General features: G+C 42.8%; 3 protein-coding genes across 7 annotated transcripts in view; 1 reads left to right on the top strand and 2 right to left on the bottom strand.

The window, feature by feature from the left end:
- rargb (retinoic acid receptor, gamma b) overlaps window positions 1-5,643 on the top strand; it is a 51,591-nt gene extending 45,948 nt beyond the window's left edge. For all 5 annotated transcript variants that reach the window (XM_039612027.1, XM_039612028.1, XM_031747960.2 and 2 more), the window contains 7 exons: window positions 261-409; window positions 1,686-1,827; window positions 1,929-2,092; window positions 2,241-2,417; window positions 2,596-2,800; window positions 2,990-3,148; window positions 3,310-5,643. In XM_039612027.1, the coding sequence (XP_039467961.1) occupies window positions 261-409; window positions 1,686-1,827; window positions 1,929-2,092; window positions 2,241-2,417; window positions 2,596-2,800; window positions 2,990-3,148; window positions 3,310-3,629 (1,316 nt within the window). In that variant the 3' untranslated portion in view covers window positions 3,630-5,643. The remainder of the gene's footprint in view (window positions 1-260; window positions 410-1,685; window positions 1,828-1,928; window positions 2,093-2,240; window positions 2,418-2,595; window positions 2,801-2,989; window positions 3,149-3,309) is intronic.
- Window positions 5,644-6,867: 1,224 nt separating this feature from the next.
- On the bottom strand, window positions 6,868-13,319 carry calcoco1b (calcium binding and coiled-coil domain 1b). The gene is made up of 14 exons (XM_031747944.2): window positions 13,074-13,319; window positions 12,369-12,517; window positions 12,148-12,250; window positions 10,728-10,930; window positions 10,434-10,634; window positions 10,194-10,342; window positions 10,042-10,111; window positions 9,635-9,889; window positions 9,418-9,543; window positions 9,045-9,140; window positions 8,692-8,779; window positions 8,432-8,616; window positions 7,605-7,687; window positions 6,868-7,438 (listed from the first exon to the last, which is right to left on the bottom strand). The coding sequence occupies exons 2-14, from the start codon at window positions 12,498-12,500 to the stop codon at window positions 7,411-7,413; spliced, it is 1,719 nt and encodes a 572-aa protein (XP_031603804.1). The 5' UTR covers window positions 12,501-12,517; window positions 13,074-13,319; the 3' UTR covers window positions 6,868-7,410.
- A 638-nt stretch (window positions 13,320-13,957) lies between these two features.
- smug1 (single-strand-selective monofunctional uracil-DNA glycosylase 1) lies at window positions 13,958-17,253 on the bottom strand. The gene is made up of 2 exons (XM_031747966.2): window positions 16,779-17,253; window positions 13,958-15,554 (listed from the first exon to the last, which is right to left on the bottom strand). The coding sequence occupies exons 1-2, from the start codon at window positions 17,100-17,102 to the stop codon at window positions 15,009-15,011; spliced, it is 870 nt and encodes a 289-aa protein (XP_031603826.1). The 5' UTR covers window positions 17,103-17,253; the 3' UTR covers window positions 13,958-15,008.
- Between the last annotated feature and the right edge of the window lie 2,388 nt (window positions 17,254-19,641).

The raw sequence follows: 19,641 nt of genomic DNA, 5'->3' as shown, positions 1-19,641 counted from the left end.
CTCTTTTAAGTCCCTGTCAATCAGCAGTGCCACCCCTCCTCCCTTTTCTCTTAAAAATGTCTGCCTTTGAGCTTGCCTTCTGGCTCCGAGGGGTGGCCTGCATGGGGTTGGGGGGCAGTTGTTTGCTGACCACTCTCTCTGTTAATCACTTTGTATTAGCTTTCATCAACCTTTCAAAGACTTCAAGAATAAATATAAACAAGATGCTCTGAATTCATAAGAGTACTCAACTGTTTCTCCATTCTGTGCTCTTTCCGCAGCCGTGGAGACCCAGAGCACCAGTTCTGAGGAGATGGTGCCGAGCTCTCCTTCGCCTCCTCCTCCTCCTCGGGTTTATAAGCCGTGCTTTGTGTGCCAGGACAAGTCATCTGGTTATCACTATGGAGTGAGCTCCTGTGAGGGCTGCAAGGTAAATGAAGTTGGAGGTACACGAGGAGTTTACAGGACATGTGTAATGTGAACAGCTGAGGTCCCCTGAAAAGAAAGGCAGACAGATGTGCACAGAGATGTGCTTGCTGTCGCTGAGCTGCCCTCTAGTGTATCCATACTTAACTGCACATGATTAAAGCTACAAATGAACAGTGTGCTGCTGTTTGTGACGGGCAAATGGCTTCTTTTGGCTATAAGTAAGTGTAACCTAAACATTTCTTCAGCACTTGTTTGTTTCAAGTGAAACAAGATATCTGCTCCAGTGGTCTGATAACAATTGCTGCTGCACAGTGCTGTGCTGTTTGAGCCATTACCCTTGTGGTAGCTGTGGCTCAAGAGGTAGAGCAAGTCATCCACTAATTGGACGGTTGGTGGTTTGATCCCTGGCTGCTTCAGACTGCATGCCTAAGTATCCTTGGACAAGATACTGAATCCCAAGTTGTTCCCGATGTGTCAACCGGAGCGTGAAAGAACTTAGAGTCAGAACAAAAAAGTGCTTGTGTGAATGAAACATGTTGTATAAAGAGCTTTAAGCGCTCAAATAGAGTAGAAAACCAGTCCAGGTCCCATAGCACTATGACACATACAACTACATTCGGACAATTTATTTCTTTTACCCTTGGCTACCATCTCACGGTTCCACACCCTGTAATCACTGCTTATTTTTTAACCAGCTAATGCAGGTTAAACACTTACCGTCACACTAACACATCCAGAATCACCTCAACTCAGTTCACCGACCTAGAGCCTTGTTGATGTGAGATGACTGATGCCCCGCTCCACTGCCCACCTCCCCCCGTTGTATCAGCTAACTCATGTAGCCACCTACAGTATGAAGTTGGCTGGTTAATGCTTTAGGCTCGCCTGCTTTTTAATCCAAAGTACTTTTAACACTGCTGGCTGCTGTGACACGGTGGTCATTTGAAAAGTGTAGTTCAACTGAAAAGCCAGATTTTCTTGCCTGTGTCGATGTCGTGGGATTTTCAAAAGTCTGATGGGCTTTATCAAAAAAGTAATCATGAAAAATACACGTGGCAGTTTTTCTTCTTCCAGTGTCTACTTTGGATCGATATCTGCTGCACTAAGAAAGAAACATCATAGTTCTGTTACATCAGAAGATTAAATTATTTAGACAGTCTTTACACTGATCTACTAAATAGTACCAAATCCTGACTAACAATAGTAGCTTTTTAAAGTTTTTTATGTATTTATCATGTGGTTTCCATGTCCAAGACATTTTCCTGTGTCTGTTTTAGGGTTTTTTCAGGCGCAGCATCCAAAAGAACATGGTGTATACGTGCCACAGAGACAAGAACTGTCAGATCAACAAAGTGACCCGCAACCGCTGCCAATACTGTCGGCTGCAGAAGTGCTTTGAGGTCGGCATGTCCAAAGAAGGTAAGCGTCTCAGATATTACGGGCTGTCGGTGTGTCGCTATCGAGGAAAAAGCAAAAGGAGTTGTGTCTTTTCCTCATCTCGTGCACGTGTTTCCCGGTAGCGGTGCGTAACGACAGGAACAAAAAGAAGAAGGACGTGAAGGAGGAAGTGGTGCTGCCCGAGAACTACGAACTAAGTGGAGAACTGGAGGAGCTGGTCAACAAAGTCAGCAAAGCTCACCAAGAGACCTTCCCGTCTCTGTGCCAACTAGGAAAATACACCACAGTGAGTCTTTTTTTAGCACATAATTGCATCCACTTCTCGACACTCGCGCTCCACTTAAGCTCACCGCTTTGCAGGAAGGACAAACACTATGTGGAGTTTGCACAGTCACACAGAAAGAAAAAAAAGTGTCCCTCTTTCTCTCTCCCAGAATTCAAGTGCTGACCACAGAGTGCAGCTGGACTTGGGCCTATGGGATAAGTTCAGTGAGCTCTCCACTAAGTGCATTATAAAGATTGTGGAGTTTGCCAAGCGGCTACCAGGCTTCACTACGCTCACCATCGCTGACCAGATCACCCTCCTCAAATCTGCATGTCTGGACATCCTGGTACTAGCGCCACGCTCCTATTACTCCTCCCCTTTAATCGACTACACCTCCACATCCCTAAGCTATTCATTTGTCACGCTGCTTTGTGATTCTGAACAGCTGCCGTGAAAACATTTCAACGTGAACTTCTTTCTGGAAATTTCTTGTTTATGCCTCATCATATTCTTCCCCTGCTTAGATGCTGAGGATTTGCACTCGCTACACACCAGAGCAGGACACGATGACCTTTTCAGATGGCCTGACTCTAAACAGGACCCAGATGCATAACGCCGGCTTTGGCCCGCTTACAGACCTGGTGTTTGCCTTCGCCGGTCAGCTGCTGCCTTTGGAGATGGACGACACGGAGACGGGGCTGCTCAGCGCCATCTGTCTCATCTGCGGAGGTAAACTTGGGTCACTGTTCGGCGTCTGTTTGCATTTTGTCCACTTGCAGTCATGGAATTATTGATGGAAACGAAGAGCCATCAGTGTACGGTCACAGTTTAGCAGTCAGTCGGTAGTATGAAGGCTGTAACAGTGTCTCACTTCTTGTCATTGTTTTGCTGTGTCCTCTCTCTTCACTTCACTCCTAGACCGTATGGACTTGGAAGAGCCGGAGAAGGTGGACAAGCTGCAGGAACCGCTGCTAGAGGCCCTGAAGATCTACACCCGACGCAGACGCCCGAACAAGCCTCACATGTTTCCCCGAATGCTGATGAAAGTCACAGACCTCAGGGGAATCAGCACCAAGGGTTAGCTTGTTTTTTTCATAGCGCAACCACAGTTTGGAGTAGATCTCAGTGTCAAAGCTCAACACGCATAAGTACTGAAATTAGATGACTCCTGTCTGTTAGCATGTGACGTTCTTTGTTTCTTTATACCTACGAGTAAATAAATGTCCATGTGTGTGCAGGTGCAGAAAGAGCCATTACACTAAAGACAGAGATCCCCGGCCCCATGCCTCCCCTGATCAGGGAGATGCTGGAGAACCCGGACTCCTTCGAGGACAGCAGCGACTCTGGCGACAGCGGCGCAGCTGCTCCCCCTGCCATTCAAGCCATCAAGCAAGAGGACAAGGCCACGTACGAGTCAGCCTTCGAGGAAGAAGAGGAGGAGGAAGAGGACGACTATTGGGACGAGGAGAAAGAGCGAGGGGCAGACAGCGACGGAGAGGCGTGGGGGGAGGCGGCAGCGGGCGCGCAAAAGAAAGGCGTGACAGGGAAGACGCAGTGAGAGAGGGATGGAAAGACACAAGACGACACCGCTGCCTCGCACGGATTGGCCGAGCGCCGCCGCCGAGCAACGTCAGCTCGCGGAAACCTCACAGATTAAAGCTCTTAAAACGGCGTTTCGCACAGCACATATCCGCGTATACTGTACATACTGACTGAAAGGAAAATGTGCTCAATTCAGTGTAGAAAGTGAGGAATTTGGAGACGCAAAAGCACTACATTTCAGTGGATTGATGAGGGCACAGTTAAAAAAGAAAATCACAGTGCCAGAATGTTTAAAAGATATATATATGTTAAAAAAAAAAGCGTTTTGTCCGCACAAAGACAGGAAAAACAGTTGTTGAGAGACAAAAAATGCACTCCTCCGCTATCTATTAAGGGCTATGCTTTGTATAAAATTGATGGTAAGAGTACATTGCAGCGACAGAACTCTTATGTGGCGTCCAGATGCCACAGATGTCTTCTCAGAATTACTTTTATTACTATTCAGAGATATGCTACTTATTTTTTCATTGTATGGTTTTTATAAGCATGTACACATTACTGTTTTGTCTTTTGCTTGTTTGTGGGACCTCGTGTTGCTTTTTTTGTGTATATTTTCACACTCAGTGCTCGCATCTGACTGGACATTTGTGCTTTTTATCGTATGCGTTAGTTTTATCGGACACAGTGAAGCAATAGCAGAAGAAAAGAGGAAAACAAAAAGGAAAAAGAGCAATAGCTAAAGAGTCATGGGAGTCATGAGCAGGACTCAAACTCACAGTGTGATCATTCAGGATTGGCTAATCTGAAAGAAATGCAAGAGGACTTCAGCTTTAATTCAAACCCTGGTGCTTGTGGGCCAAATAATAAAAATGTCAGAGAAATGCGGGAAAACATATCTCCAGTTGATCAGGGCCACGCTTCACCTGTTTTTACAGTATTTCTTTCCCATCAGACGTTCTTTCACACAGGTTAGGAATCATTCAAACTTACAGTGCATGCACTCGTTCAAACAACCAGGTACAGTTAACCCATAAGATTTTCTTCTTGTTTTTTTAAGGCGAGCAAAGACTCATCCAAGCAAACACAACCATTAAAAGCCGTTTACATCACAGAAACCTCAGATGTGTGTGTGTGTGAGCGTGTGAGTGTGTCCCAGTAAACAGGGTGGTGTCATAGACATGTTACATCACTGCCATCATCCACATGAGAGAGTGTCCAATTATCAGCATCTGTAAATGTGTATAAAATGGATTTTGCAACTAAAAACTGAGTGGCTGAGTGGGGTTCTCGTGTGCTGCGTTCAATGAGTCATGAAAGGTGCAGTTTGCTGATGAAACTGACAAAGACCGCTGCGGTGAAGCAGTATAATGATATTTACAAGTTAAAGCTGTATCGAGCGCTATGTTGATAAAGACAGAAGGCGTGTTAAATAAAAGAGGCCCACCGAGTTTGCTCCTAAATTTGGTAATTTTGCTGTTTTATTGTGAAAACCTTACCGTGGGAAAGGACAAAACACACCTTGGACACAATCAGCCCGACTCAAACTGTTCAGTATTTAAAAGTACTTCTGTTTCGTATAACCATGATAGTTTGGAATAGGTTTTTCCTTCTTTTATTTGTTTTAAAACCTTTCAGTTGGATTTGAGCTGGTGCAGTTTAAAAAGAGCTCTACGCACGAGTACGGCATTTAAAAAAGATCAAATATGGATTTTACGTTACATTTGGATGAAAACAAAACATTTGCAATGCCTATCGCTTTTATTAAGGTCGTTGTCTCTATCGTGTTCAGGGATTCAGGTTCCTCATGAGTTTTAATTCAACTTGACTTGTACCAAAATAGCTTTGATGGCTCTGACATCCATGCACTCACACACACACACACACACGGAAATCCAAAAACTGGGTGGATATGTTTTTGTTTTTACATTTTTATGAGAAGTCAATACTATATTTTGCTGTTTGGGGGCTCGTGATTTGTTATTTGTTGTTTCTTGTATTTTGATAAATGCTCTTCTTGTTCTCAGACCTTACAGTGTCTCCACTTGTCATCTTCTTTGAAATCCCTTTACACATCTTTGAACCAAGCAGCCACTCATCTTTTAACACTTACATACTTCAGTTTGACCCAGGCCAAGAATTCCCTGATAATAAGTGTCTGACATTAATAAATGGACAATTACTCCTGTATTAATCAGAGAGCAGGGATGGTGTATTTTTAGCTTTTCCAACAGCATCTACTATTTTTCCGCATGCTATCGCACAATATCATGTCCTGTTTCACTTGAGACATGAAAACATAACAGCCACGATGATTTAAGTATGTTCTAATCTGTTATTGTCAAGATTAATGCAACATTTAAAAAAATGCTTGTCATAAACTAGTCTGTGCATTGAAAGCAGCCGTAGGAAGCGTTGCATCTGCAGTACTAGTATATGTGTTTCCTGCACACACTGAGGTGGCAGTTCAGGCGCTTTAATGACCTGATGACTTCCCACAGCTCCTCTTTTAACCTCAGCTGGCTTTAACTTTAATCTCAGCTCAGAATAAACTGAATCTAACTGATTTTTGCAGATTTTGAGTCTGCGTCAAGTCACCCACTGACCTCTGTTCCTTATGCATGCCATAGATGATCACTCCTATGTTGTCTTTCTGCTTCACTGTTTCAACAGCCAGCAGGTGCTTGTCTCTGTCAGGGTCCCGCTTGAGCTCTGTAACCCCTGTCATGCACGGCTTCATAGTTTTAAGGTTCCCTAAACCATCATTCTCATTGATATTAGCCACAGCGGTGGATCTGAAATCGGTAGCAATTTACAATAATGTCAAACTATTAAGTTTTATTAAGGTATTAGGAAGTGCTTAAGTCATAATTTACATGGCATTATGATATATAATTATTATGATTATTATTAACAGTGATGTGGTAGCAATGAAGGCTGTATATAGCTACAGAGCTATCATTGCTGTGCATGGTGTAACAGTAACACATGGATAAACATATCTGTATTTATCAAAGACACACTGAGGAGTAATGATATATAAATGATGAATGAAGTGCTTACTAATACTTATACTTAATACTGTGACACTGTTATAAAGTGCTACCCTGAAATCTATCTGAAGAGATACGTGTACAACCATTTCTGAACAATGGTATTAAATTTTCAAACATTTTTGCACATTTCTGGGTCACTTTAGGAAAAATCATCAAATTAATGGTGAAATAATGACATTTAGGCACAGCACTCACCTGGTATTCATTATTATGTTTTATTAAAGAGCACCATTGTATAACAAGTGGTAACGCACACTAATAACATTTTATAAACAAACTTTTACCTTAGGCCAACCTGAACTGCGCCAAAGAGCCAGGAGCAAAGCATTTCACACTTGACTGTGACCCACACCCACACACTCGACACAGTCACACTCACATGCAGAGCTTAGTGGGGCTAATACCTAATAATGAAATAAAAGTTTGACAATACGTTACAAGGTATCCTGACACAGACTGAATCTTCATCTAAAAGTTCGGAAAACAAAACTTCAGTTTGCACTTAAAATTCATCCTGAGTGTCACTAAGCTTGAATCAGAATTAAAACCACAAACGGGATTAATAAAACGACAACAACAGCGAAAATTAGCTCACTTAAGACTTGCAAATTCCTAAAAGACACTCTTGAGGTAAAAGCACAATACCCTTTGTGACGGGGACTTTATATAGGTCTCAAGTGTTCTTATGACCCATATAAAATAATACCACAGTGGCACACAGGAAACCTGCCATCCATCCCTGTGTTACCACATGGGGGAGTCAGCCAGCTCACTGCAGAGGCAAAGAGAGTTGAAAGTTTTAAGCAAAGGTAAATAATTCCACACTTCTCCTTCTCGCTTAGCATGACCGTCCTATTATTTTATTCAGTCTTATTTTCAGCTGTGGCGGAGAAAAGAGGGCGTGTGAAGTGTAACTGCTGGAAAGCCAGCCGTGTCACCTGAGGACGGGGTTGATGAGCTCTGGTAGGATCAGTTTCTTTCTTTCAGCAGCGGAGGGTTCACACTGCTCCTTTTCCTCATCCTGGTTCAACAGACAGAGGCAGAGATGCAGGTGAACTGTGGGTCTGTATCCACCCAGAACACTTGGACTGAGACCGGGCTTTCAAAACGGATATCTATTAGCCATCATTATGTAAATATAGTGTGGTACTCATTTTACTTTCATCTTATTTTCTGTGGTGTAAAACAGCTCTGAGAAATTACATCCAAATAGTCTTTAATGATCAATTAGTACCCAGTAGAGCACAGTCGATGGAAAAAAATAAATAAATCTAATCAGCATTCGATCAGATCACCTTTTGCCTTTTTAAAACTGCTAGTTTAGGACTTAGTGAGGGTCAAATAATCTGGTGCAGGACACATTTTTGAGAGAGAAAATAGTTCTTCATGACCATGACTGTATGCAACAACTAAAATGCCTCAAACATTTGTGCTGTACTAATGATCCGTATCAAATATCATCTAAATTATACTGCAAAATGGAGTCATTTGTTGGAAACCCCTTCAAATATGAGAAAATTGTCTATAAGGAATTAAAATAGGCTCATTACACAAGCCAAAAATTAATGAATGGATTAGTTAGGAGATACATTGTGACGATGGGCGCTCTCAGATGACACACTGGTCTTGTGTCTAATGTGACTTTATCTTTAGTAGTTGGTTTCCAACAGGCGGCATTAAACTCGCCTGTGAAACAGAAACTGAGGACTAATTTGGCCAACTAGTCAAATATTTCCCTACCTAGGTGTATCAGTCCTGGGTTTACCTGTGTGTCAGAGGCTGGTGTGTCTTCTTCCTCACTCTGGATCCGTGTCTCAGGAGGGATCTCAGCTCTGTCGGGCTCCTGCAGGTCATTGGACGGGGAAGCAGGTGCACAGACTGACCTGGAGGAAGCTGAGGAAGCACTCTCATCACTCGCAGGGGTGGAGCCAGGAGCTGTTTGAACCAGCACTGAGTCTTTACCTTAGTTTTCATTACAGTTCAATGAAATAGCAGCGTGGCGTGTAAAAAGATCTCTTTACTTACATACGCACGCGGGAGCTGTGCTGCTTGCTTCAGCTTCTGACACAATCCCTAATCTCTGCTCTAACTGATGGATGTAGTTCACCAAATCCTGCAAGGTTCAAATGACAAAAACACAGATTTGATCAAGAAAGGAAGGTGATGAGAATGAATACCTAAACTAATCAGCAGTTGCTCTTTAAAATGTGTAACTGAGCTTGGGGGGAAAACGACATTTTGCTGTGTTCTGCCAGTTTAATTCATGCCTATCCAGTGAAGAGCAGTACCAAAGCGTAGGGCTTAGCGTCCCTATACTGTCTCTTGTGGTAGATTAAAGAATCGTGACCTGTGCTGTTGATCTGGTGTTGAATTCTTGCCTGGTTTTGAAGCTGTTCCTCCTCCCTTTCTTTCTGGACCTTTCTCAAACTGGCCCTCAGCTCCTGCAGCTCACGCTTCGCCTCACCCAGCAGCACCTACAGGGGGCAGCAACATTTATACTCAGACCGCCTGAACGCCCACCAATCTGATGTGTGTTCTCCTCTTCCCCGCTGTTCATCACATGTTGCCGTGAGGAAATGTTTACTCACTGTTCATGGAAGCTTTTCTATTTGTGCCAGTATGTGAGTAATGAAAGAAGTCTGGCACAGCTCTCTGTACTGTAACTTGAGCATCTCATGATGGAGAATTGCGGCACATAAGCAGTTATATTTAGAGCTGAACGGCGATTGCGATGTGCTTTGAGTTTCTTACTTTATTGTAATCTTTCTCTCTCCCGAGCTGCACTTCTAGTTTCTCCCTCTCCATCCTCTCCTCCTGGAGCCACTCCTCCTTCTTCTGCACCTCGCAGGCAAGATCTTGCAGCTTCTTTTTGTCAGTCTGCACAAAAGCATGAAAACAGTTTAGTTTTTTAGTTGTTTCTTTGGGGGTTTTTTTTCTTTTTACTTTGATGCATATTCTGCATCCTCACTTCTGCTGCATGTCTGTATGCCTCTCTCTCCAAAGCCCAGTTGGCCCGCTCCTCCCTCAGGAGGAGGTTCTCCTCAGACAGCTGCAGAGTGAGCTGGGCCACTTGGAGTCGGGCTTGGTGCAGGTCAGTGTGGGTGTGACCCTGTCGGGTGCTCAGGTCCCTCAGCTCCCTGCGCAGGCTTTCTGCCACATGGTCGCTGGCCTCGAGACGTTCCTGGAGCAGTCGTGCCTCGGCCAGAGCATCCTCATTTTCCATCTTCGGGGAGTCAGGGAGCATGAAGAGAAACAATGCGGGAGAATATGCCAGAAGAAAAGACAGGATAACATCTGATTCTCATCTGTTTGTAGTGAGATGACGGGTTATTGGCTTTTGTGTGTTATAGAGTGACAAGCTTCACAGCAGTTAACCTGCAGAGACTTCCTCTTCTCCTCATCGTGCTTCATTTGACAGGACATTTTCTTCACTCTTTCTTTCAGCCTGTGGTAACAAAAATAAATTCAGGCCAAAGTGGCTGGAAAAGCCAAGAATGACTCAGCTGACATGTGTTGCGAGGGCTTGCCTTTCCAGTTCCCTGTTTTGCTCTTTCTCTCGCTCAGCCAGAATCTCAATGTCCTCCTCCAGGTCTTTGATGCGCTGCTCTCTTTCAGCTTTTTCAGCTGCAAGTTTACTCAGCTCAGAGGCCAGACTTTCTTGACTGTATTTCGCATCCTTTCAGTTGCATGGAGAGAAAAGAGAATGCATCTTTTCATGAATTTTCAATGATCAGGTATCAGTGCGCCACTGGTGATCAGTGTTTTACCTCGATTGTCTTCAGCATCTCGCGGCTGTGTATCAGGTTGTCTCTGAGCTCCATGATCTCCTCCTTCATTGCTTCTCTTTCATATTCCCATTCACTTCTTGCCTTTCTGCTGTTTTCTTTCTCATTCTCCGTCTCCTTTTTCGCTACATCCAACGCTTGCTGCAAACCTCCTTGCTTTTTTAAGCACTCCTCCAGCCGACTCTGTGGACAACACAGGAAGAAATGACAAAGCATTTTCATTCATTTCATTCCTGTATCAAAGATAATAAGAAAATAAACTTTTTCTCTTCCCACCTGCAGCAGCTGAGCTCTGGGAATGACTAAGAGCAGCTCTTCTTCTCCATCCTCTGCATCTTCTTCTTCTTTCAGGGTCTCAAGCTCCTCAAGCGGCTTGGGTGCACAGAAAGTGAAGGGGAGACTACGGGCACACACCTCTCTCATCTTGTCCACATACACAAACTGGTACTCTACAGTACTGGGGCGGGGCAGGTATGATGCTGTATCAAGAAGACATTTCTTATTATCCTCTAGTGCCTAAAATTAGCTGTCAGTTACAGTTACTATAATGCAAAATAAGGCCCAAATACAAAAAACCTAAACTAGTGCAGTACAATCTCATTATAAGCTCCTAATGCTTTGCATAAATGAGTTTTATTTGATCACAGTGACAAGATTAAAAACAACAGCTAATCTTCTATGAAAGTGCACAGCAGCATCTTTTTTACCGCCCTGGTATCACTTTGCTGTGGTGATGCAGCAGTGCACTCTGAGGTGTGTCTGTTACACAGGCCTAGAGCTCAGTCAGCAGACCGCCTGGAAACCCCAAATCCTTCCAGCAACTGCTGAACAACTGAAATTAAAACTTTCATTCTCTACATAGCTGTCAACAGGGAAAGCAGATTTTTTTACCCCAGGGGGTCAGTGACCACTGACGGGCATAGTTGACTGTAGGGTGCGACACAGAGACAGACTGTATATGAGAGGTGGACATAACCACTTTGACTTACACATTTTTGGTTTTATCTGTCTCTTTATTTGCTTGTCTATAGGTGGACAGAACAAGCAAAGGGTGGGACTGATTTAGAAAGTGAGTTTTCTGTCATAACTTTTCAGCTACACCCTAAATGATCTATTTTCCCTGAATGGGGCCACAATTTTCAAAATATCCACCATCCTGTGTTACAGTTAAGAATATCAACCTATCTGGAAAATGCATACTGAGACATTCTCACAATAGTTTTTCTTTGGCGAATCCAAAGTCTCCCCCTGCTGGCTATTAGAAAGAATGCAGGTTATGCTTTTCCTCGTTTTCTGTCATACATAAACAGTGGAGGATATTAAAGTTTCAATTCTTTATGTCTGTAGTTGTATAGTAATCACTCTGAGATGAAATGATGTCAAAGTGAAGGGATATCTATCATATTCATTTTTTGAGGCACACAGTTTTGCAGTTTAATTCTCGTGCTTATGAGGGGCAGCCAATGAAAAGGCTTATTTCAGACAGACGCTGAACTGAGGTGCTGCATCAGAGCCGGGTCTAACATCAATAAAGTTTATTACGAAATATTAATCTATGCTTACAGGTACAAACGAGCACACAGTATTTGTGAAATGTGCAACCAGAGAGGATAGTGGAATTTTAGCCAAACAAACAAACAAACAACAACAACAAAACAGACCATTAACCATCAGGAGTGTTTATTACAATTCTTACCCTGGAAAACTGCACAGAAGTCAACACTGGTTCCCTCTGTGTAGCCTTCAGGAACAGTAGCCCATGTGTATGTGTAATACTGTTTGACTGAAGTCCATCCCATCTATAATAGGATAAACATATTCTATGTCATAAAGCACACAATGTGCATTCCTTCTATCATTACCACGACGCAACACTTGCTAAAACACATGGGATGGTGCTGTAGTTGGTGACCGTACCTCAAAAATCCCTATCCAGTCACTATTGCTCCACTGATGGTCTGAGGTCAGACTGTAGTGGCACTCCACCCTGGTTTGGGGGAAGTACACTTGCCCCACATTTCGAAACACCACCCTGGGCTGTTTGTCCATGACGATAGGAAGCTTTGCTGTTAAAGAAGAAAACATGCGTGGATCAGTTTCGGTCTGGATGAGAACAGCTGATGAAAGACGATAGCAGCATCGGTCCAGGAATGCAGCATGGTTATAACAGCGGTGACCTATGGCTCATCAGCTTGTTTACCTACTGAGGACTCACATTGTGCCATATAGCCTACAAAATAAACAGAGACTGAGAGATCTGGTTGGATCTCTTTGTCTTCGAATATAAGAATGACCACTCATTTTAAAGACTAATGGACAGTCTTTAAAATTAGTTTTTATTTATAAAAAGTCAAAGTCAGCTAATAGCTTTATACTAAAACATTTTTTATATATATTTACTTCCTAAAAACCATAAATCTCATATAATAATGGTACACATAATAACATAACAAATAAAGTTTTACAGAAATGTAAAAAACAAACAAATTGTAATCAATCTTTCCTCATGTCTGCAGGCGTGAGATTCAGCTAACAACTCACCTCGTTCCCATTGTTAACAAGTCAACAGGTCAATCTTGGCCTAAATGCTGAATTTAAGAAACTCAGTGGTGTTAATCTTACCTGAGTCTTCTGAAATGAACGCGATGGCTCTGCTACCTCATGCGGGACAGGAGCTGTGCATCAGTCTGTGGATACTGATGAGCAGTCCTGTCAGGTGCAAGAGTTTCACAACATCTCCTGAAGCATGTGCGCCCAGAGTAAAATTAGTGACGCTCGCTGAGTCACGGGAGATGCAGTTCATGAGTACACAGCTTCTCAACTGGCACGGTGGAGCTGCGGACTTCAACTCCCATTACAATCACAGGACACGAGATCCTCTGCCTGGTGTTACCGCTGATTGCAGTTCTCAGTAGTGGCACAGGTGGGGGTGAGGAAATCATCAGAGCTTCACATTTATGTTAATAACAACTTCAGCGCACCCACCAGCCAGAAACCAGTGAGAGGCATAAAAACAGCAGTATCACAGTAAAGAGATTCTTTTTGTTTGTTTGTTTTTAATGTGGAAAATGAGGATATCCTGCACCTATTTATATCTGATCTGATAATCCTGAACTGGTGATAAACACATATCGTATCCAAGTTTCTGTTTTTTTTAAGCAAAGACTGCAAATCTAATATCATGCACCTTTTTTTCCCCCCTGCGATTGTGTAAGAATCATGTTCCCACTCTGAACACCTGATGGCAGTGTAGCTTTGGCACAAAGCCAAGAGAGTTGCATTTGTTAACACAAAGTACTAACTGAGTAGGTTTCATGTGAGCACTTAATTTACACACTTTCTCATGGTGGAAGAGTCTTTATGTAAAGAAAAACTATATAATGCAGTGAGGCTCTTGTGGGATGTTTTCCTATTGCCGTCAAATAATTTGATTTTATATTGTCCCTGCTGAGTCAGCATACCTGTAGGTATGATTTAGTCTTCTTAAAAAAAGAAAGGAAGAAAGCTGCAGTTCATAAATATGTATTTAGGTTAAAAAAAAAAATGCCATCTCGTTTCTTTCATGTATGTAATTCAGGTTCAGCCATAAAAGCAGAGAATTTTCATTAATTCAGTATTTCAGTTAATGACAGATTACTTTTACAACTTCCATATGTTTCAACAACTTCCCTGCTAAACATATGCCTTAACTGTCAGTATAACTTCATGTTTGCAGCATCAGATTTGATCAGCCAGTATTTATTTCAATAGTAAAATAAAATTAAAAAAGAATAGTAAAATAAAAACAACACTGAAACTGAAAATTCATTGTGCAGACCCATAAAATACACAACCATGCTAAATGAAAATTTAAAATAGAGCTATAAAATGTCATAAAAAGCACCACAGATTGATTCTGCCCATGTAATTATCACTGTATGAATATATTTTTAGTGCTACATGACAAAGAGCTGTCCGTGTGGCCAGCTAACTTTATTTTGACTTTCACTATATTCTGGTCTTTTTCTATTCCAATCAAATTTTGTGACCCTCATTGATATTAACACATCAAAACTGTCCTTTTATAGGAAATTCATAGGTCACATCTTAATTAGCTGACGAACATAAGGCCACATCAACTTTAATTGTAGGGTTCAGCTATAGACGTAGCACATGTTATACACACAAAGAAAAATACAATATCGAATATTCACATACACCCTGAGCTAAGGCTTTACTCAAAGCGCCGTACAGTCATTAGTGTAGAAATTTTTCTGGCTGCATATTTTAAAGCTACGCTGCAGCCACTGATCACAGCAGGAGTCTCATCTTGAAGTAATGCAGACAGACCTTTAGAGAAGAAAAAGCAGTTGCAGAGCAGATGTGTTTACAGCATTTGTGGTAACAGATGTGGAAAAGCAGTAGTGTGTTACAGGTTCTCCTTGGAGCTACCAGCATGTGTTTGGACACACAGATAACTGAGTGTGCCCTTCTCAACAGTGCACCAAACCTTCTGTGAACTGAAAGATACACAGGAATGTCACACATCCTCATCTGGTGTTGGAGTAAATGCATTAATCATGACTGATTGGCGCAAGTTTTACTTAAAAGGGATAGAACACCAAGTTCATGCAGTTTGGCTTTAGCTACATCCTCCCAGCCCTTATTAGCCAGTGGGTTCCTGGGTGATGGATGCATGATGCCCTCAACACGCACGTTGACACCTGCAGCAGACAGAGCCCGCCGTGCCCGTTGCTCTGCCACCTTTCCTACGCCAATCACCATGGAGACGTTCAGTGCCTCCACCACCTGGCACAGTGCAATGTCACACAGGCGCAGCAGGGCCTCCCGTTCAGCTGCTGGCAGCTCAGGGGGTGTTAAATTCTTCCCGCTGTCGCTCATGAAGATTAACGGGCACAGGTTGTGCACAAAGCAGTGCTGGAAGAAGACCACCGGGTCACCGCACAATTTTCTGAAGAAACCCCAAAAACGAGCGCCGCTCACTTCGCTCTGAGTGCAGGCGAGCCCCGTGATCCGTCTCTTTGGGTGCTCATTTTGTGGGCGGCTAACCTCCCCCGTGATCTTCAGCCAGTCGACAACTGACTTCACCTCACCAAACGGGACCTGCGCAAAGAGAAGCAGTTTATTTAAAGCAGCTCTGAGGTCAGAGGGAGCCTGGGAGTCTTCATGATGCTGATGGTAAATTACAACAGAGGGGTTTTATCATCTCTCCATTTTGTGGCTCCTCATCTTCTTTGTCCCCTGTCCTCCTTGCAGTGACCCTGCATGCTTTCTCTACATGTGGAAAGATGTCTCAATTCCTTAAATACATGTGGAGGAAACAGGATGGGGAGAGATAGGAGCTATAACAGAGGATGAACAGCTGTATCCTTTACAAATGCCACAGCAGTTTAATATCCTAATCATACAGGAGGAGGACTACCAATTCTAAGTTGGTTCAGTTATTTAAGATGATCAGCTCTTCTCATCAAACCTCACTGTTGTGTGTGCAATAACAAAATGTCAAAGTGGGCTACACTGGGAATTTTAATTAAACGTAGCGCTAAATAAGGGTTGTGGTGAATACTGTTATAATCACCCAAGATCCTCAAATCCAGCACGAGGCCGTAATAACACAGTGGACTGACAATGCAGCTGTGCTAAACTACACATTTAATTAACATGCTGTAAAATGACAGCATGTTAATTAATTGAAGGTATACAGACGAGTATCTCTGAATAGGCTGAACCTTGAAGCTGCAGAAGACCACACTGGGCACCAGTCCTGTCAGTCTTCAGTTTGCATTGTTGCTTTAATGACTGCAGTGTACCCATCCTGTGGTGTGATCCTCTCATGTCAATATGGACCAAAATCTCTATTGTTTCCAGCATCTTATTGAATCTGTGACACAAAGAATTAAGGCAGCTCTGAAGCCAAATGGGGGTCCGACCCAGTACTAGCCATGTATACCTAATAAAGTGGCTAGCTAGTGTATATTTTGGTGTTAGAATAATATGTAGCAATATTAACAGTTTTAAGTCTTGTTTCATCACTTTGCAAAACAGTTATTCCATACAAAGCCATTTTCAAGTTCCTGTCCTGTGACACTGTTTAATCTTAAATCATTCATCCTGGTGTGTGCTGCATTTAATAGGCAGTATCCACCATGTTGCGGGTTTCTGCTGCGACACCCCGCTGAAAACATGATAGGAGCGCCCCTGGGAGGCTGTCTCCTGTTTGGGTTCGCTTCCGCATTCACAGCCCTTTAAACCTTTTACCACTGTTGTGCTCCTGTTACGGTCATAGGCGATTTGGAAACTGTACTATGCCTCAAATTGTGTGCTTACCCCTGTCTGAGCCATTCCGAAAGGTCCGGGATTCATCCCCAAAAACAGGATCTTTTGTCCGGCCTGACAGTACTTCTCCACATAGCAGCGGTGGGTGTCCCAAGCATACTCCAGCGGGTTGTAGATGTACCGGACAGGGTCGCTGAAGCGGAGGCCACGGAGGTGAGCGTTCAGCTCCAGTTCAGCCTGCAGAAACCTGGCAGAGGGGGTCTCATGAGCAGGTTTAAAGCCCCGCTCCTTTGATTCACAGACGGGCACGTCCTCTTCTCCGTCTCCACAAGCGACTTCACCGGCTTCATTCGCAGAAGAGTTTTCATTGAACATTTTTAAATTATTAAATATGCTCCCATTAAAAAAGCAGCAATAACTTTGCGTTTTCAAACCGATAAAGTACTGAACCCAGGTTTTTGTTGTTGTTCGGGGTCTTTAAGCGAGACTATTTTCTTCCTCTGCGTCTTTCAGTCACTTCATTCGAGTCGGCTGCTGCCATCTACAGTAACAATGGTGTTATTACAGCCACCAAAAAAGACTAGCAGAGTTATGACGATGACATATGAGATGAGAGATTATTATGAGAAAGGGTTCAATACATAATGCTAATTATTGAGAATGAAGTTAGTTTGAATGCTAGTTCAAAATAAATGCCCAGAAGTGTTTAAAAGATGGCAGAACATACTGTGGACTGATTAACACAAATACCTTTAACTGAACAAGTGTATATATTTATATATACACACACTTGCCAAATTCATTAGGCACAACTGTTTCACTGTGCGTTAATGCAAATATATAATCTGCGAATCAAATGTCAGCAACTCAGTGCATTTAGCAGTGTTGGGTAAGTTACTTTAAATTACTAACTTAGTTACATTACTAGTTACTTCTCTAAAAAAAATAACTCAGTTACTTCAAGTTACTCGTTACTTTCAAAGTAACTAGTTACTAGGGAAAGTAACTTTGGTTTTACTCAGAATTCTCTTGTTAATGTGTTGCTTCCGTAACTGGATACACAGCAAGACTGTCAGTCTTCTAGCTTGCTTACTTGCCACAAGTGCACTGTGCCACCTACCAACAGAAAGGAAAAAATAATGTGCACATTTCCACGAGAAATCCCACGCCTGGACCGTCGTTGACCGCCGCCATGATTCTAGCCTCCTTTTTACATCCAACACAAAAACTGCAGTCGTGGTGCTTTGATTGTACTCAGAACTTGGAAATTCTGCCTTCTGAATAGGAAGATGTAGGTAACACCAGACTGCAGATGAGCTGCATACAGAGCTGGACTGGGACAAAAAAATCGTCCCGGGCATTTTGACTAGAGACCGGCCCGCCATTATAGGAAAAATCATAAAGGCTTTGAATGAAAATAAACACTGTTGTGACAGTGATGTACACTGTTCTGATGGTATATATGTATCAATCTATCAATTGTTTGTTGTAAGACTCAGATAATTATTATTTTATTTTTTTTTAAAAGCGAGACATTTTAAATGAGAATAATAAAGAAAAGTATTTCCTTGTGCCCCCTCTCCTGTTAATGCCCTACCTGGCCCCTGGCAACACTTTGCTAGATCCGCCCCTGCACAGTTACCAGCTGTCAGCTACTTAGAAAATGATGCTGGTGTTATTCGTCTCTCAGAAACAGCTCATAACTTCCTTCAACTCATTCATGTCACCTAACAGGTAAACCTGTTTCTCCATCACCTGTTCAGCTCTGATGATTCAGTAAGGACATCTCCTGGTTTCATCTTCATGTTTCCTCTCACCAGATAACCAAACCGATATCATGACCAGCAGCTTTACAGCTGTGGCTCCAGCAAACATCAGCTGATACTAGAAATTAATATTAAATAAATTCTAACAACAGCTGATCAAGCTTAAACGTGCTGCTGTTTAACGCGACATCCGCTGGTTTCCTCTTTCTGGCGCAAAGTGGGCGATAAATAAACAAGAGAGAAAAGCCGATCAGCTGATCATTGATCAGTTTCGTGATTGAAGTAGAAACAGGAGAGGAGAGAATGAGAGAAGAAGAGGCAGCTGTGCAGCTTCAGCTTTGTGTCTTTTTCATTGTAGCTGAAGTCCGGGACAAACTGTGTTCCTTTTCACCTCAGTACGAAACGCGTAATATTTTCTCTGAATACGAGACGATTCTGTTTTTTACGAGACGGTCGGCAACTCTAATAATTAACCGTATGAACCAAATAAAGTTCAGCATCAGTAACATAGCACCCACACAGCTGTATACAGTAGAAACTCCGTCATGCTAGCTAGCACGCAGTACGAAAATGTCAGCATACCGAAAATAAACTCCACCTAAACTTGGTTTATATCTGACTCAGATAGACTGCAGGTCATAACTTCTTACCTGAAGTTCAGTTCACCTGACACGCGGACCGGCGGCCGCTTCGGGTCTCTCCTCTTGCCTCCCTTTTCCTTCATCCACCTGCTGGCTTCCACCACTTGCTAAAGTTATTGAATCTGTGGAAGCTCCGCGATATCCACCACACGAAGTAACGAGCCTATCTAAATCCCAGTAACGAGTAACGCGTTCCTGGTTTTGGCATAATAACTAGTTACCGTGCTCGTTACCACAATAATAACGTAGTTACTGTAACGCGTTACTTAATAACGCGTTAGTCCCAACACTGGCATTTAGGCATATAGATATGGTCGAGATGACCTGTTGAAGTTCAAAGTGAGCATCAGAATGAGGAAGAAGCCGGACTTTAAGAGTGGCATGGTTTCTGGTGCCAGACAGGTTGGTCTGAGGACTCCAGAAACTGCTATTATACTGGGATTTTACACCACCATCAGTAGGGTTTACAGAAGACCATCTCTAAATGCACAACACGCCCCGCAGATG

The sequence above is a fragment of the Oreochromis aureus genome, linkage group 5 (assembly GCF_013358895.1).
Source record: "Oreochromis aureus strain Israel breed Guangdong linkage group 5, ZZ_aureus, whole genome shotgun sequence".
Taxonomy (NCBI): domain Eukaryota; kingdom Metazoa; phylum Chordata; class Actinopteri; order Cichliformes; family Cichlidae; genus Oreochromis; species Oreochromis aureus.
Note: the sequence above shows the minus strand (reverse complement) of the source record. Positions and strands in the feature narration are given on the sequence as shown.

Excerpts from the sequence above, each read along its gene's own strand:
- calcoco1b (XM_031747944.2), bottom strand. The coding sequence starts at position 12,500 with ATGGACAAACAGCCCAGGGTGGTGTTTCGAAATGTGGGGCAAGTGTAC. Across the intron at positions 9,544-9,634 it reads CATACAGACATGCAGCAGAA|ACTGACAAAAAGAAGCTGCA; the intron begins GTGAGGATGCAG and ends GCTTTTGTGCAG. Across the intron at positions 8,780-9,044 it reads AGGAACAGCTTCAAAACCAG|GATTTGGTGAACTACATCCA; the intron begins GCAAGAATTCAA and ends TGAACCTTGCAG.
- smug1 (XM_031747966.2), bottom strand. The coding sequence starts at position 17,102 with ATGTTCAATGAAAACTCTTCTGCGAATGAAGCCGGTGAAGTCGCTTGT. Across the intron at positions 15,555-16,778 it reads TCGGAATGGCTCAGACAGGG|GTCCCGTTTGGTGAGGTGAA; the intron begins GTAAGCACACAA and ends CTCTTTGCGCAG.